The 16,970-nt window shown below is 43.9% G+C and overlaps 2 protein-coding genes across 21 annotated transcripts; one reads left to right on the top strand and one right to left on the bottom strand.

Moving 5' to 3' along the window:
• Nucleotides 1-2,836: 2,836 nt before the first annotated feature.
• On the bottom strand, nucleotides 2,837-4,213 carry LOC127326414 (photosystem I assembly factor PSA3, chloroplastic). Its single transcript, XM_051353275.2, has 3 exons — nucleotides 3,805-4,213; nucleotides 3,549-3,713; nucleotides 2,837-3,421 (listed from the first exon to the last, which is right to left on the bottom strand). The coding sequence occupies exons 1-3, from the start codon at nucleotides 4,144-4,146 to the stop codon at nucleotides 3,101-3,103; spliced, it is 828 nt and encodes a 275-aa protein (XP_051209235.1). The 5' UTR covers nucleotides 4,147-4,213; the 3' UTR covers nucleotides 2,837-3,100.
• A 366-nt stretch (nucleotides 4,214-4,579) lies between these two features.
• LOC127326418 (uncharacterized) lies at nucleotides 4,580-9,440 on the top strand. Of its 20 annotated transcripts, XM_051353281.2 has the most exons (7): nucleotides 4,596-5,178; nucleotides 5,607-5,730; nucleotides 7,010-7,072; nucleotides 7,614-7,684; nucleotides 8,930-8,963; nucleotides 9,046-9,127; nucleotides 9,292-9,440. In XM_051353281.2, exons 2-6 carry the CDS (start codon nucleotides 5,666-5,668, stop codon nucleotides 9,086-9,088), a joined length of 276 nt encoding a protein of 91 aa, XP_051209241.1. In that variant the 5' UTR covers nucleotides 4,596-5,178; nucleotides 5,607-5,665; the 3' UTR covers nucleotides 9,089-9,127; nucleotides 9,292-9,440. The 20 variants fall into 20 exon arrangements, 2 of the variants coding, with proteins under 2 accessions (XP_051209241.1, XP_071681010.1); XR_011750655.1 differs by lacking the exons at nucleotides 7,010-7,072; nucleotides 7,614-7,684 and having other exon boundaries at nucleotides 4,580-4,774; nucleotides 4,901-5,178; XR_011750651.1 differs by lacking the exon at nucleotides 7,010-7,072 and having other exon boundaries at nucleotides 4,580-4,774; nucleotides 4,901-5,178; nucleotides 9,046-9,440.
• The last annotated feature ends 7,530 nt before the right edge of the window (nucleotides 9,441-16,970 follow it).

The following is a 16,970-nucleotide window of genomic DNA, read 5'->3' as shown; positions in this document are numbered from 1 at the left end:
AGTTTCGTCCAGTGGGACTCGGGAAGCAAGTCCAGACCCGCTTTTTGGTTCGTAGTTTATTTCACCGAAGCGCTGTGGACAAGTGCTTTGCTATTTGTTGCTATTTGTTTGGGCTGCTGCTTTTGGACCCTAAAAGCTGAAGTAGAAGCCCAAACAAACATACCCTAAAACTATTGTGCTTGTCACCAATTTATATCAAACATTTTTGCTTATTCACATCAGCTATTTTTATAATTAAATATATTCTCATTGTTACAAACTTTCTATACAATTTTATTATTTTTTTCTGTGAAGTTTAACATCATGCACTATTACACTTGAATTTCATAGTTATATAATTCAAACTTCCATCAGTACAAATAAATACGAGATTGGTAAGGTAGAATTCTTTTTTTAGCCAAAACTATATCATTTTTAGATAATATGACGAACATTTTGTTGAATTGGATTTCATTTAGATCAAAAATAAAAACATACAACATTTAAACATAATCACATCAATGCAATGAACAGTTGTTATCAATCGATTTATTGCAGTATCTTTATATGCATTTCTTATTTTATTATCTTCAAATATCCTGAAAATATTTCAATTGATGTTTGAAGAGTATGATTGTCTGTCGTAATTCTAACCTAATAGGAAATTCTAGATTATGTGATGTGTCTGCAAGTGCCTTGATCTCACACTGTGCTTTTGCCCTTGATATTCATAATTAGGTGAGCATGCTTGAAAGCATATGGAGACATATCATGATAGTTGAAAAGCAAAGTTGCAATATAATGATGCACATTTAGGAAGAGGACCATTGCAATAGAGGAACAACACAATTGCAACTATCAATAAGCAACACATTAACAATACAACCATCAATATAGAGTCAATACTTGCGCAACATTACTAAGAAAATATGGACGAGAAGATGGGTGATGAGGTGTTGAAGAGATAAACGTGCGAAAGCCTATCATTTAGCACAATAGGAGATCTGAGTTCCTTTACGTTCAACAATCACACACCAAAAGTCCTTATAACAAGATATTTTGTCTAATCATGTTTACCTATTGTTTAAACATTTTCTCGAAAGGAATTGTTTTAAACTCAGAAATCAAATGCTAATGTAGCAGCTATTTCAATCAAATAACAATTGTCCACGTGGGACTCAAATACAATCGGTGGAGAAAATAATACTAAGTACTCCCTCCCTCTCGTGAAACATGTCGTAACTTTGTCTATTTTTTTGAAACATGTCGTAACTTTGTCTATTTTTTCCGATAAAGAACTTTGTGTAAATTTGGGGTCTAGATACATCTAAGTTTAGATAAAGTTAAGATAAGTTTCATGGTTTTTTTTTTCGATAAAGGGAATATATTAATATCGAGAGATACCAATTACACTCAGCCTCTGCAACAACGCACCACCCTAATGGCACTACGGATGCACACAGCCAAAAAAAGGAAAAGAAAACTAAGAAACAAAAGTCCCGCTACAGTATCACGGACCTAACAACAGCAATACATCCACCACCATGACAACACCTAAATTGCAGACTCTCCAAAAAACGACGCCTCCAAGAAGGGAACAGTGCTCCAACACCGTCGTCGCCCGATCAAAGATCTTAGGTTTTCACCCTGAAGATAGTCCCCACTCTCAAAACAATGCCTCCACCAAGGTCACTGCCAGGCACAACCAGTTAAGGCCAGACCTTGGGTTTTCACCCTGAAAGGTAGGACTCTGCGCTTCACATGTGTTGTCGCCCCCCCACTTTCATACCGCTGCTGTGAAGCCCGAACACCAAACAAGCCCCTCAACAGCGCGGAGACTTGAACCTCCCTTAGCTAGTCCTCCCCTCCGGCCTTCATGAAATTCTCTTCTTCCGACTTTCATCATGGATCCATAGTCACTTGATGTCAACACAGAAAAAGAGCTTCGCGCCGCTCCCTCCAGAACCAAACGGTCGGAATAAACGCATGGGTGCGCACGACCGAATATCTCCGATCCAGCAAACTCCAGGCAAAGCACTGTTACATTCGCCGGCGGAGCCTTCCGGAACTCAACCCTCCGGCCAGATCACGAGTCCAGGCCTCCGGTAGGTCCTCCTCTTCACGCAAGAGAGGCCCTAGGACCGCCGCCTTTATTCAGGCCGGACCCCCACGTAGGTGACCATCCCGGGCTGGCCAACCCAACCCTCCACCGGCGACACCATCGCCGGCTTCCATGCACCTCCATCTCACCGCCGGATGGCGATGATAGATCAAAAATCCACCACCACCAACCGCAGGCCGACCCTCTCTGGCGAAGAAGAGGCCACCTCCTTCGTCAAACCCAAGGCTGCTGCCCCGGGCGCCCTCGTGTCGCGGAAGATGCCCGAGATCGCCTCCACGCACCAACGAGAGGCGGGGGTGGATGGCATGGCGCAGACCGAGGGTCTGGCCGCCGCCCACCACCAACCCCTGCCGGAGTGCTGCGGGAAGCCGACGAGAAGAGGGAGACCGCAGCGCCGCCCATCCCACCCGCGCGCCGGCCGGTCCGCCGAGGACGACCGACGGGAGGAGGGCCGCCGCCGCCGTCGCCCATCCCACGCGCGTCTGCTCCGCCAAGCATCGAGGAGGTGGGGATCCGGCCACCGATCTCCACGCGGCGACGAGGAAAGGCCCCCGCCGCCGCCACGCCCCGAGGGACTTTGCCCCGGCGGCGCTACCGGCGGCGGCGGCGGCAGCGGAGGGTTGGGGGCGGAGGGTTAGGGTTGGCGGCGGAGGGTATAGAGGGAGTATAATATTATGTGAAAAATATGCCTTTCTATTTTTATTTTCAAGCTACATAATTGGTAAGTATTGATCATTGACATAGCAAATGTACTACTGCATTAACATGTAATCCAGAGTGTGTCACATCTCGCAACAGTATTTTCAAGTTGCACAACTCACATTCACAAGTCACATCTTCTATCATGCAATGACCTGCATGCTACTCATATATCGACGGTGCAAACTGTGTTGCAATCATACGATAGTTGGTTCTTCCTACATAAAAAAAATCATTATCTTCGTCTGTTCCTCGAACTGAAAGTTCCAATCGATCTGCCTGCCAAAAATGTTCCCCTCCTCATATCGAGTCCAGCTTGTTCTCCTTCAGGAACTCCAGGTCCTTGAGCTGCCGCGCCGCCACTTCCTTTGACACGACCTTGGCGTCGGGGCCCCTCCTCTCCCCGGAGGCCACCTGCTTGGCCAAAGTAGACACCATCCTCTCCACCGCCGGCCTCCCCACCGAGGGGAACACCGCGTTCAGCATCGCGCACAGGAGCTCCTCGTCCTCGGGCTCCACCATGTCCTGCCCGAAGCAGCACACGTAGATGGCCTCCAGCGCCTTCTCCGCGCGCACCTCCATGGGTACCTGCGGAGCCTGGCCCTTCGACTTTGCCCGTTTCTGCAATATGTACATCGCAGTTCGATCATGTCTTTGTCATAGGGGTCAGTGATGAACTGATTGATATTTCCTGGTGTGGCACTGAAATTGCAAAAGTTGGGACAGTGAATGTGTCATGTATGTGTACCTCCCTAGCCAGCTTCATCATCTCGAGGAAGGTCTCCTCCTCGTACTCGATGTCGTTGGACATGCGGAGCCGAGCCACGCCTTCCAAGATCTCCTCTGATTTCAGCAGCCCGGCACCAATGGCGGCCAGCCAGCAGCACAGCAGCACATAGAAGGGGTCTCCTACCTGCTCGACAATTCAACCGTGACAATCATGAGCGCACGCCGGCCGGATAAACGCTGCGGTGGTTCTAAAAAGGAGCTGGGCGTATACGCACCTTGCCGCGGCGGTCGTTGAAGTCGTAGAAGGCCTGGGAGTCCATGACGGTGCAGTTCTTGCTGACGCGGCGCCGGAACTCGGCGAAGTCGACGGTGTCGCCGCCGACGCCGCCGTCGTCGCTCAGGATGCGCGCCACGAGGCCCACCACGGGGAGGGCCCCGACGATGCGCCCCAGGATGGCCGCCGGCGAGTTCGGGTCCGGCTCCATGTACGCCACCACCGCTCCATGCCGCCGGCGCCGGCAGTGCTGGACGGGGGAGCGACAGGCCCTCCGGTGCCGCGGGAGGAAGGGGGAGGCGAGCGAGAGCTTGTGGGCGACGGGCAGTGTCCCCATGCCCATCGATGGGTTTTCCTGGACTCTGCGCGTGTGGTGGTAGTGGCGCGCGCCTTATCTGGTCATGGACTAGCTTTTGCCGAGTTCTTCATTCAAAATCTGTAGTACAGTAGTAGTATTGTAACTTCATCATGAAATTTTCCGGAAACTTGTATTTATGAGCAAATAAATCCGAGCAAACTTGCTACAGTCATTATTGAGAAAAGTGACATAATATTTTTTAAGGTGTGCTCTGGTGTCAAAAGTTTGTAAAAGGAGACACCGAAGCAAAAGTCATATTTCTTCCATCCAACAGTCATCTACACTATTTAAAAAGAACGAATGTGTTCCTTATTCTGCCCCATCCAACACTACGACCAATACGTTCGTCGTCTTTTGTCCATCGGTTAGGCTTTTTACTATTTTGCCCTCCCACCAATTAACATACTACTACACATTGCCATCGAACCGGTACATGCTATGTTTGTCCCGCTACCCCAGACTGTCCAGACCCAAGGTGGCCGCTACCCACGAAACCCCCCTCCTCCCGTCCACACCGGCTCCCCTAGATCCACATCGTCGGGCCGCACCTGCGGCCTCCTCCGTCCACCGCCTCACCGAGGGCCAGCGGCTAGCATGGAAAACCGCCGTCGAGGTGCTTCCACTCATCTCTATCTTCCCTTTCCGTCTGCCCTCCTTGGCCGGCAGTGGCCATGGACATGGGTCTCATCGCAAAGCTTGAGACCGGATCCAGGGCAAACCCTGACCCTCCCACCCCCAGATCCACGTCCACCAGATCCGCCCCGGGGAGAGAGACGGGAAGTGTGAAGGGCAGACCGCGATTGGAAGGGCCATCTCCTCTCCCCCGCACCTCCCCCCGTACGGGTCACCATGGAGCTGGGCAACACAACAGGTCGACATGTCTGCCTCCATAGCGCCGCCCAGACTATCGGTTCCCCTGGATGACCGCCTCCTCCCCGAGCATCTGCAGCTGCCTGCTGGTCTTCTCCATGGGATGCAACGCCGGCTTGGGAAAAGGAGCTCTATGAACAGGTCAAGGTGATTATTCTATGTTAATCATACTTGTCAATTTAACACATGAGTGCATTCTCAAAATTGGTGTGTTGTTACTTCAGAAGGTGGGCCTCTCTAATTTTGCCTGCCATCAGATCTCATGCTGTCTATTTTGTGTAATACCGCAGTCTAATCCCGCTTGGTGGGGTTGGCTGGAGCTGACAAGACTTGCTTGTGCTTACAATTTACTGCCATTTGAGGGTTGTGAGATGAATGTGGAGGCAACTGGTCACTGGAGAACTGCATGTTACCAAACAGCCATAGTTCCGTAGTCTCTAGGTTAATCCAATTAATATATGCTTTTGAAAAGTGCGGGATTGTAGCTCTCTCGCATCCGTAGATCTACAGCAAGATATCATTATTGTTGTCCGTGAAAAATTAAGCTACCTGTATCATCGTACTTTGTTCAACAGGTTGATGCACGCCGGCTCTCTGTGCCACCGCGACGTGTCCACCGTCCACATCGACGACTATGACTGTCAGCGCCTCTTTGCCTGCTGGTGATGCTGCCACATGCTCAACTTTCTGGCATTCCAGGTGAGGCTCGCTTGCAGTGTTTCCTTTTGTAGACCAAGGTTTGCTTTGGTTGATGTTAGTTGGAGTTGAGAGAATCTGTTCGTGCTTATAATTTTTTTGCCTGGCTGTTACGGGCTTCTGGCGGTTTGAGTCTGTTAGCCGGCGAATGGTAAGGTTTCAGCTGGAGCGCTTGGCAATTGGATCATTCCAACACCACCATTATGAATTTATCTGGAGCAGTGGTGCTTCATCGTTCAATAGTTCAAACTATTATGTAGACACTCATGTTTATACACTGGCAAATACGAGTAAAATATTACAATTTATCTGGAGCAGTGGTGCTTCATCGTTCAATAGTTCAAACTATTATGAATAATCCTCTTTATTCTTTCAGTTTTACAAATAATTTATATAACAACACTGGCAAATAGGAGTAAAATATTTTTTATCTGGTAGGCCAAACAAAAAAAGATAGGATTATTCATGTTCAAAGCCAATTTCAGTGACCAAGTGCCATGTACTCCTCAAGTGACATTGTGACATTAACTTTTTTTTTCTTTCAATCTCCAATACTGGAAAGTTCTGGGTGCTACTTCATTGGAATTTTGCCTTATGGATTAAACTGAAATGCAATCAAAGGGGCACATATATATTTGCTCTGATGACCTTCAATTTCATCAAATTTGCTAAAAACAAATTTGTTTAGATTTGTGATTTGTTATAGCTTAAGTAATATGCAACTTGCCGGAAGACAGTGTAAATAAAGGTTGGAAAAGTTAGTTCCGCAGTAATGTACTTTCTTGGGTTTCCGGTGTATTGTTTTTACCAAAATAACTCGGCGAGTTCACAGAAGTTCCTCTCTTTGTGTTCTCGGAGTGATTATGGTTTTCTCTACAAGCTATACTATAGAGATAGTGTGCGGTGAATTTTTCTCTGCTGGAAAGGAGAAGCTGAAAACTGTGAAGGCAAAGATATGTGCTCCAGTTTTCTCTGCTGAAAAGGACAAGCTATACTATAGAGATAGTCAAAACGAGCTGGGCTGTCTAATCTTGAGGCAGAGTATCCGGAAGTATGTGCTCCATTTTCTTTTCATTTATGTTCTATCAGTTTGAAGAGTTCTTGTAAGCTGGAGGTCCCCAGCAAGAAAAGCGATGATGTAAAACACTATGCTTTGTGGTACAGTGTCAATATTTCACTCTAAGAATTCCACTGCTATAAAAAAAGAAATCATCTAATAAATTATTGTCTTATGATAGTGGATATAATGCCTGCAAGTTGGACTAAATCAAATTAAATGTAGGCTCAGAAGCCGTACCCGGAAGGCGGCTACTACTCTGAGACCTTCTGCGCCTCCTGCCTTAGTGTATGTGCAGATGCCCGATATCTTACGTTTTCAGTGCTCGCTTTTCCTATCTCGGGCTTCTGAAGTTGACTTTTTCCGACCACTCTCTCGTTGGATAGGAACTACCTGCTTGTGCTCTTTCTTTCAGAATGATGATATGTACAATATACACAAACTGGTAGAGTAGCCTATTATGGACAGTGGGAATTCAGAATGATAGTATAATGTGCCGTATAATATAATGTATAATCTGCGGTGCGATGCGCAGGATTGGACCGAATTCTATCGGGGTTGTGTCAAGTTAGCGTGTACGTGCCCAACATTTTCTATGCATCAGGAAGTGTGCAGAAACCAGGGGTGGGATTGGGGCCTGGGCCAGACATAATTCGTATGTTTTGCTTATTTCATATACTATTGCTAAGTTTATACTACTGTTACATCCATCTAGCACTGAATCTTGTATAATGTGTCATGTGTGCTATGCCACTAACTGGTTTTATGTTTGGAAGATTGCATTATTGTACTTCCTGTGCTTCCTCTCGAACATTATATTTACTTCCAGGAAATTAAAATGGTCGACTTTTCGAAGCCAGTGGGATGGGTTCACATATCATTATCTGGCACTGATACCCGGTATGCATTTTGTACCTTAACCATATATTAGTCCTTCGACCGCCTTTTCCTTCATCTGGCATTGAAAATTTGGAAGGTAGCTCACATTACGCTATACTATGCATTTATGTTTTGGAATTTCCAAAATAGTTATACTCCAGTTTGACATTCCATGCTTGTATACTAAGTTTTTTAGCGCACTTCCTGTGTGCTCCACGGCCTGCATAATTTCATGGTTGACCATGTTACTAAAGATGTAATTGCTAGCACGTGAATCTTCCTTGGACTTTGAGAAACTAATATATACTCTATCAAAGTTTCAGGTATATCTGATGCTGGAGGTCACTCATTTAACTCTAAAAATTCATAAGGATTTACGCATGCTTTATCTTTTAGTTCATGGTTGGAGTTATTATGGTAGAGTGATTTGGCAGAAAATGCATCGCACCCTTTGTGTAAATGGGATCAGATCAGCTACCTCTTGTTTACATTTTAGAAGTTTGATGGGGTACATTTAGTCTGAGAAATATTTCACCACTTTTTTTTTATTTTACAGGTTAATAAGGTGTAATTACTTAATAGATTGTGTGGTATTGGTCGAAAGTATAAATGGTTTTACGGTATCAAGTGAGTGCCCAGTTTCTGGCCATTTTAAGAACAACCGTGGATACATACATCTATTGTGACTCGGATGATCTGTATCCAGGAAGCAATATGGGTGCTGGAAGGCTGATTGAGCTCTAGATTCATAGCAGCCGCTGTTCTACCCTTTTTATGGATTACCCATGACTATTAGATCACATAATTACACTTTTTTGGTCAACACTTCAGTGAGGTCACTAGAACTATGATATCATTTAGACCTACGAACCATGCACAGTTAAGTTTGTCAATATATAGCTGATTTTTCGCCATCAGCCTAATGCGTCTGCCTTTTGGAGTACGAACTTGAAATATGGTCTGTATCCAGGAAGCAATACGGGTGCTGGAATGCTGAGTGAGCTCTAGATTCATAGCAGCTACTGTTCTACCCATTTTATGGATTACCAATGACTATTGGATCACAGAATTACACCTCTTTGGTCAACACTTCAATGAGGTCACTAGAACTATGATATCAACATTTAGACCTACGAACCATGCACTGTTAAGTTTGTGAATATATAGCTTAAGCATAATTGTGCATGTTTATAGTCATGTGTTGTGATTGCATCATATATAATTTTTCTAAACTTAGCGACTTATTGTTTGTTTTTTCATGTGAAGAGAATATCATATTCGAGCAACCCAGCATGAATAGGTTTGTTATTTCAAATTATTGTCACCTTTTAAGAAGCTATCCATGGTATTTCACCATTTTCTTAAATTTCGTGTTTTTTTAGTGTCAGGCAGCACTTGCACAAGGGCTTGACAAGGCCAAGCTGAGTGTTAAACAAGACCAGCGCCATGTGACAATCCACACCGGTGAGGAACGTGGGGACGAGTGGGTGCGCATGCACAGCCTGCCCTCCCATTCATTTTGTTAGCATGTCTTCACATCGACATTGGATTCAGTTCATGCGAAGAGGGCACAAGATGCTACAAGCTTCGATGCTGAGAATTTCCATGACTGCGTGTTGTATTTGCAGGAGTGGCTACTTGATGTGTATGTGTGAGTGATTTAGTATGGTGTGGAGAAAACGAGATGGAAATGTTTAATGATTGTGGCCATGAGTGTGCTTTTTGCTGACTATGGATATTCTTTGGAGAGGAGACTCGTCAGCTCCTCTATTGTTGATATGTAAGTATTCCTTTTTTTTTTGCTGATACTCATCTATCTTATGGATGCCTGATTAGTTAGGTTTTCTCCTTTCAATGTTGGTACGATGAAGACATGCAAAATATGGGCTTAATTTCTGAGATGAAAATTTTGTGCGGGTGGCCATATCGTCTGCCTCCTTTTCAGATAGTTGCATCGCCTAAATTACTTATTCAAATCTACATCGGTCTGGATGTCTTCTAAAATGTACTACTCCATTTGATAGTAAAAACTTCTGTAGATTTCAGATTGAATGACTCTTACATTGCTTGCTCTAGGAAGTAGTAGATGTGATTTATGTGAATTCTACTTAAGTTCTTGACACACCATTGCGTCCGTAGCTGATGGGTATTTAGGATGACTCTGAACTTTGTTTGTGAAACCTTCTGCAAATTGTTGTCAAGATCTGGATCCTTGGTTTTTCTGCAAGTCCTTCAAAATGAGCTGACTGAATCTTTACTTTAGTCGCTTGTTCAAAGCAACTAATGTAATTATTTTGCAGGCCTCTCTTGGAAACTATGAGCAGAACTGCGGAAGCCCAAGCAGGAGTAGAGCTTGTCCATTTTGTATGAAAAAATTAACTAAAATGCTTTGATATGATTTAGAGAGTACTATTTCTTGAGCAGGGCATTTTGGAGCTCGGGCTACATGGAGCCCGGTTTTCAAAAATATGAATGGTAGACTCATAATTTTTGGGTACATCTTCTCTGGTTGATAAGGGTAAAAAGGAAAGGAAGGGATAGGACACGTTTTGTTGGTTCTCAAAGTGTTAGTACGAGGGATAAAAATGCCACTATATAGTATGTGCATTGGTTCTTGCAGGGTTAATAAGAATGATAAGAAATCCTTGTATATAGTATGAGGTGTTCAAAAACTTTAAGTCACCATGCTTGTGCCAGAAAAATTGGAACCATCTATCTTCATATTTTGTTTTCCCGATGCAACGCACGGGCAATTGTCCTAGTAACCCTAAACATTAGAAGGACCCAAATAGGACGCGACCCAATGGCGATTTGGCACGTGGCAAGGTGAAGAATAGGAATTGACATCCGCTTGTCGGTGAAAATATCCAGTGGCTACCATTGCGTCGGGCCGCAGTGCCATCGCGAAGACCTGCACGCAATATAAAACTTGTACAGTACAAAAAATAAACTCTAAAAGAACATTGCCGAGACAACCAGGTTGTACTCGATATCTAAGCCGACGAGGATCTGCGAGACAATGTCCTCCTATTCTAGCCTGTTGTGGCATGTGGGCTATCTTGTTCACAATCATTATCTATCGTTTATAGCTAGGTATAGCTTCCACAAGACGTACACCCAGCCCCAGATGGGCTGGGCCCATTAATGCATCTTTTCATTTTATTTCATTTTTCAAGAATGCATGAATATTTTCACTTTTCTCATTTCTACTTTTTTTGTTACTTATTTGTTTTCTCCTTTTTCGCTCTTATTTTTATTTATCTTTTTTTAAGCCATGAACATTCTTTTAGAACCATTTATCATTTTTAGAGACCCATGAATATGTCTGTAAGGAGTCAGCATTTTTTTCAAAACATATCCTTGTGAAATGTATGTAAATTTATAAATGCGCGATGGTTTTTTGGAAGTACACAAACGTTTGTGTTGATACAAGTGTTTTTTAGCACATCAACATTTCTTTTCGATGCATGAACTATTTTTAATATACATTAACATTATTTTTTAATATATGAGTAATTTATTTGTAACTTGTTACTATTTTTTACGTTTTTGCAATATTTGTATTTATTAAACATATATAATTAATTATTGATGCACTACCTTAGTTGCTTAATATAATACACTTTGATGTTTTAACTTGTAATGCCAAAAAAAATCTTATATTTGAGAACTAAGGGAGTATATTTTGAAATTAATAGAAATATTGATAGTACTGTACGTGTTAGTGGGCCGGACCAAAGTCGGCTCATCGACGAACACTTGTGTGACTTGGCACACCGGCACGCTACACATGTTGTATAGGGGGTGGGGGGATCTCGTCCGTTAGCATCCTTATATTCCTGACATGCTCGGTGACATAGGCATCTCTAATGGGCCTGCCGAAGATAGTACCCGGGGTTTACTGAAGGCCCACTACCCGAAGAATAAGAAGATTCAGAAGCTCAAGATATTGTTAAGGAAAGCTAGAGTTGTAATAGGAAGCATTATTTGTAATCTTGCGGGATGAGTTAGAAACCTTCCCGGACTCTGTAACTTGTACAATACGAATCCCTCGGCTCCGCCTCCTATATAAGGGGGAGTCGAGGGACAAAGCAGGCATCGAATCATTGTTTCTCAAACCCTAGTTTCATAATCGTCGAGTACTTTTCGGCTGAAACCTTCGAGATCTACTTGCCCTCTACTTCCAACTAAACCCTAGTCTACAACCCGTAGGCATTGACAAGTTAATACCTTGTCAATTGGCGCCGTCTGTGGGAACTAGAGGCGTCAAGGATCCGATCTCGATGGCACGTTCAAGATCGTCGACTTCATCAACCGCAAGCAACGCGATGGATCGAGGTAAACAGATCGCAACTGGTCTTGTCGATTTTGTTCCTCACCCGCCCTCCCGTTTGGATGCATATGCGTATCTGGAGGAGCCTATGGAGATGACGTTCGGAAGATTTCACTTTCGCGTCGAGAAAGAGGGATCGTATCGTGTCGAAATTCCGATTTCGTCGGGATCGTCGGCGGTCGATTCCGATTTTTCAAGTTATACATCGTCAACCGAATCAGGAGAGGAAGAAACTTCGACGTCACGCTTCATCAGCACCAGGGCAAGAGAAAAACTTGCCAAGATCTTCAGCAACATGTCGTTTGAGTCATCTGCGGACTTCTATATAAGCGATGACTCAAGCAGTGTCGACAGCTTCAACTTCATCGACAAATCCACTACAGTGGGCAAGGTCTTCGCCAATCTTCATGATGGTGTCACCAAACCCAGCATAGATCTGAATACAAAGTATCATCAGATTTATGTCATCGGAGAGCCAAGCCGTGACCAGGAGGAAACATCTGAGGCTTTCGACGATTTGGGAAATCCATACGTCGATCCCTCTGATTTGCGACGAGGCCTAGGCAATAAATATATCGGGCCACAGCCGCGAGATAGAGTCCAACTTCCGCAAGCAGCATGGGATAGAGCCGCAAGAGCTATGGATGGCTCAGAACCAATGGCCACCACAACCACGCCAGAAGAGTTACAAGCATATCAATATAGGCTCGCACGAGCTGCAAGGGAATTGGAAAAACAGACAGCTGAGTTAAACAGAAGAAAGGAGGCAGCCTCCGCTTCAAGTAGGCGAAGGGCAGAGCTGAGTCGACAATCTAGAACTTCGGGTGATAGCCACAGGGAAGCTCGGAACAGAGCAAGATCAAGGTTACAAAACGTACCTGAAGGAGAAAGAGAGCACTTGGTTCAAAACCTCGACATGTCTTTTATGTCGATAGACACGAGAGGGAACATCATCCCCAAGACACCAGAAGCTGGGTATATGGTGACACAAGCTTTCATCCTTGCATCCAGGCCACCCCTAGGAGATCCAAGGGAGGCACTGTACAACATGGCGATGGCAGGAGTTGGAGCCATGGGAACGGCATTTGCGTCAACACCTCCCGAAGGAGAAGCAAGGCAAAATAGCCCACGACCTGCGGCAGCAACAGCAGCAGTTCCCGAAGGACCAAGTGGAGCAAGGGACACGGCAGCACAAGCAAGGGTCGACAGAGCACGACAAAGTGATGTCTATGCCCCCTCCTTTTCCTGTAGACAGTGTTGGGCCTCCAAGAGCAGAGGTTTGTAGAACAGCAGCAAGTTTTCCCTTAAGTGGATCACCCAAGGTTTATCGAACTCAGGGAGGAAGAGGTCAAAGATATCCCTCTCATGCAACCCTGCAACCACAAAGCAAGAAGTCTCTTGTGTCCCCAACACACCAAATAGGTGCACTAGTTCGGCGAAGAGATAGTGAAATACAGGTGGTATGAATATATATGAGCAGTAGCAACGGCACCAGAAAATAGCTTGCTGGCGTGTAGTTGATGGTGGTAGTATTGCAGCAGTAATGCTTGTGATAAAACAGTAAACAAGCAGCGATAGCAGTATTTAGGAACAAGGCCTAGGGATTACACTTTCACTAGTGGACACTCTCAACATTGATCACATAACAGAATAGATAAATGCATACTCTACACTCTTGTTGGATGATGAACACATTGCGTAGGATTACACGAATCCTCAATGCCGGAGTTAACAAGCTCCACAATTCAATGTTCATATTTAAATAACCTTAGAGTGCATGAAAGATCAATTCGACTAAACCAAGTACTAGCATAGCATGCACACTGTCACCTTCATGCTATGTAGGAGGAATAATACACATCAATACTATCATAGCAATAGTTAACTTCATAATCTACAAGAGATCATAATCATAGCATAAACCAAGTACTAACACGGATGCACACACTGTCACCATTACACCGTGCAGGAGGAATAAAACTACTTTAATAACATTGCTAGAGTAGCACATAGATAAATTGTGATACAAAATACATTGCAATCATAAAGAGATATAAATAAGCACTTCACTATGCCATTCATAACAGTGAATAAGTATTCTGTGAAATATAGCCTAAGAGACCCACACGGTGCACACACTGTCACCTTTACACACGTGGGACAAGGAGTCTCCGGAGATCACATAAGTAAAATTCACTTGACTAGCATAACGACATCTAGATTACAAGCATCATCATATGAATCTCAATCATGTAAGGCAGCTCATGAGATTATTGTATTGAAGTACATAGGAGAGAGATGAACCACATAGCTACCGGTACAGCCCCGAGCCTCGATGGAGAACTACTCCCTCCTCATGGGAGCAGCAGCGGTGATGAAGATGGCGGTGGAGATGGCAGCGGTGTCGATGGAGAAGCCTTCCGGGGGCATTTCCCTGTTCCGGCAGCGTGCCGGAACAGAGACTCGTGGCCCCCAGCTCGGGGCGTCGCGGTGGCGGCGGCTCGGGAAGGTTTCTGTGGGTTGCGTCGCGCGTGATAGGGTTTTCGCGACGGAGGCTTTAAATAGGCGGAAGGGCAGCCTCGGAGGGCACAGGGGCCACCACACCATAGGGCGGCGCGGCCCCCCCTCTGGCCGCGCTAGGGTGTGGTGTGGGGCCCCCAGGGCTTCCCTCTGGCGGCTCTCGGGTGTTCTGGATGCTTCCGGGCAAAATAGGAACCTGGGCGTTGATTTCGTCCGATTCCGAGAATATTTCGTTACTAGGATTTCTGAAACCAAAAACAGCAGAAAACAGCAACTGGCACTTCGGCATCTTGTTAATAGGTTAGTTCCTCAATAATGTATATATCATCAATAATGACATAAAGTGTGCATAAAACATGTATATATCATCAATAATGTGGCATGGAACATAAGAAATTATCGATACGTCGGAGACGTATCAGCATCCCCAAGCTTAGTTTCTGCTCGTCCCGAGCAGGTAAACGATAAACAAAGATAATTTCTGGAGTGACATGCCATCATAATCTTGATCATACTATTTGTAAAGCATATGTAGTGAATGCAGCGATCAAAACAATGTATATGTCATGAGTAAACAAGTGAATCATAAAGCAAAGACTTTTCATGAATAGCACTTCAAGACAAGCATCAATAAGTCTTGCATAAGAGTTAACTCATAAAGCAATAAATCAAAGTAAAGGCATTGAAGCAACACAAAGGAAGATTAAGTTTCAGCGGTTGCTTTCAACTTGTAACATGTATATCTCATGGATATTGTCAACATAGAGTAATATAATAAGTGCAATAAGCAAATATGTAGGAATCAATGCACAGTTCACACAAGTGTTTGCTTCTTGAGGTGGAGAGAAATAGGTGAACTGACTCAACATTGAAAGTAAAAGAATTGTCCTCCATAGAGGAAAAGCATCGATTGCTATATTTGTGCTAGAGCTTTGATTTTGAAAACATGAAATAATTTTGTCAACGGTAGTAATAAAGCATATGTATCATGTAAATTATATCTTACAAGTTGCAAGCCTCATGCATAGTATACTAATAGTGCCCGCACCTTGTCCTAATTAGCTTGGACTACCGGATCATCACAATGCACATGTTTTAACCAAGTGTCACAAAGGGGTACCTCTATGCCGCCTGTACAAAGGTCTAAGGAGAAAGCTCGCATTGGATTTCTCGCTATTGATTATTCTCAACTTAGACATCCATACCGGGACAACATAGACAACAGATAATGGACTCCTCTTTTATGCATAAGCATGTAACAACAATTAATAATTTTCTCATATGAGATTGAGGATGTATGTCCAAAACTGAAACTTCCACCATGGATCATGGCTTTAGTTAGCGGCCCAATGTTCTTCTCTAACAATATGCATGCTTAACCATAAGGTGGTAGATCTCTCTTACTTCAGACAAGACGAACATGCATAGCAACTCACATGAAATTCAACAAAGAGTAGTTGATGGCGTCCCCAGTGAACATGGTTATCGCACAACAAGCAACTTAATAAGAGATAAAGTGCATAATTATATATTCAATACCACAATAGTTTTTAAGCTATTTGTCCCATGAGCTATATATTGCAAAGGTGAATGATGGAATTTTAAAGGTAGCACTCAAGCAATTTACTTTGGAATGGCGGAGAAATACCATGTAGTAGGTAGGTATGGTGGACACAAATGGCATAGTGGTTGGCTCAAGTATTTTGGATGCATGAGAGGTATTCCCTCTCGATACAAGGTTTAGGCTAGCAAGGCTTATTTGAAACAAACACAAGGATGAACCGGTGCAGCAAAACTCACATAAAAGACATATTGTAAACATTATAAGACTCTACACCGTCTTCCTTGTTGTTCAAACTCAATACTAGAAATTATCTAGACCTTAGAGAAACCAAATATGCAAACCAAATTTTAACATGCTCTATGTATTTCTTCATTAATAGGTGCAAAGCATATGATGCAAGAGCTTAAACATGAGCACAACAATTGCCAAGTATCACATTACCCAAGACATTATAGCAAATTACTACATGTATCATTTTCCAATTCCAACCATATAACAATTTAACGAAGAAGAAACTTCGCCATGAATACTATGAGTAGAAACTAAGGACATACTTATCCATATGCTACAGCGGAGCGTGTCTCTCTCCCATAAAGTGAATGCTAGGATCCATTTTATTCAAACAAAACAAAAACAAAAACAAACCGACGCTCCAAGCAAAGCACATAAGATGTGATGGAATAAAAATATAGTTTCAGGGGAGGAACCTGATAATATTGTCGATGAAGAAGGGGATGCCTTGGGCATCCCCAAGCTTAGACGCTTGAGTCTTCTTAGAATATGCAGGGGTGAACCACCGGGGCATCCCCAAGCTTAGAGCTTTCACTCTTCTTGATCATAGTATATCATCCTCCTCTCTTGACCCTTGAAAACTTCCTTCACACCAAACT

The sequence above is a fragment of the Lolium perenne genome, chromosome 1, assembly GCF_019359855.2.
Source record: "Lolium perenne isolate Kyuss_39 chromosome 1, Kyuss_2.0, whole genome shotgun sequence".
In the NCBI taxonomy this organism is placed as follows: Eukaryota; Viridiplantae; Streptophyta; class Magnoliopsida; order Poales; family Poaceae; genus Lolium; species Lolium perenne.
The sequence above is the reverse complement of the archived record's forward strand: the minus strand, read 5'-3'. Positions and strand labels throughout refer to the sequence as shown.

Excerpts from the sequence above, each read along its gene's own strand:
- LOC127326418 (XM_051353281.2), top strand. The coding sequence starts at position 5,666 with ATGACTGTCAGCGCCTCTTTGCCTGCTGGTGATGCTGCCACATGCTCA. Across the intron at positions 5,731-7,009 it reads TCAACTTTCTGGCATTCCAG|GCTCAGAAGCCGTACCCGGA; the intron begins GTGAGGCTCGCT and ends AATTAAATGTAG. Across the intron at positions 7,073-7,613 it reads TCTGCGCCTCCTGCCTTAGT|GAAATTAAAATGGTCGACTT; the intron begins GTATGTGCAGAT and ends ATTTACTTCCAG.
- LOC127326414 (XM_051353275.2), bottom strand. The coding sequence starts at position 4,146 with ATGGGCATGGGGACACTGCCCGTCGCCCACAAGCTCTCGCTCGCCTCC. Across the intron at positions 3,714-3,804 it reads TCAACGACCGCCGCGGCAAG|GTAGGAGACCCCTTCTATGT; the intron begins GTGCGTATACGC and ends ATTGTCGAGCAG. Across the intron at positions 3,422-3,548 it reads TGATGAAGCTGGCTAGGGAG|AAACGGGCAAAGTCGAAGGG; the intron begins GTACACATACAT and ends TACATATTGCAG.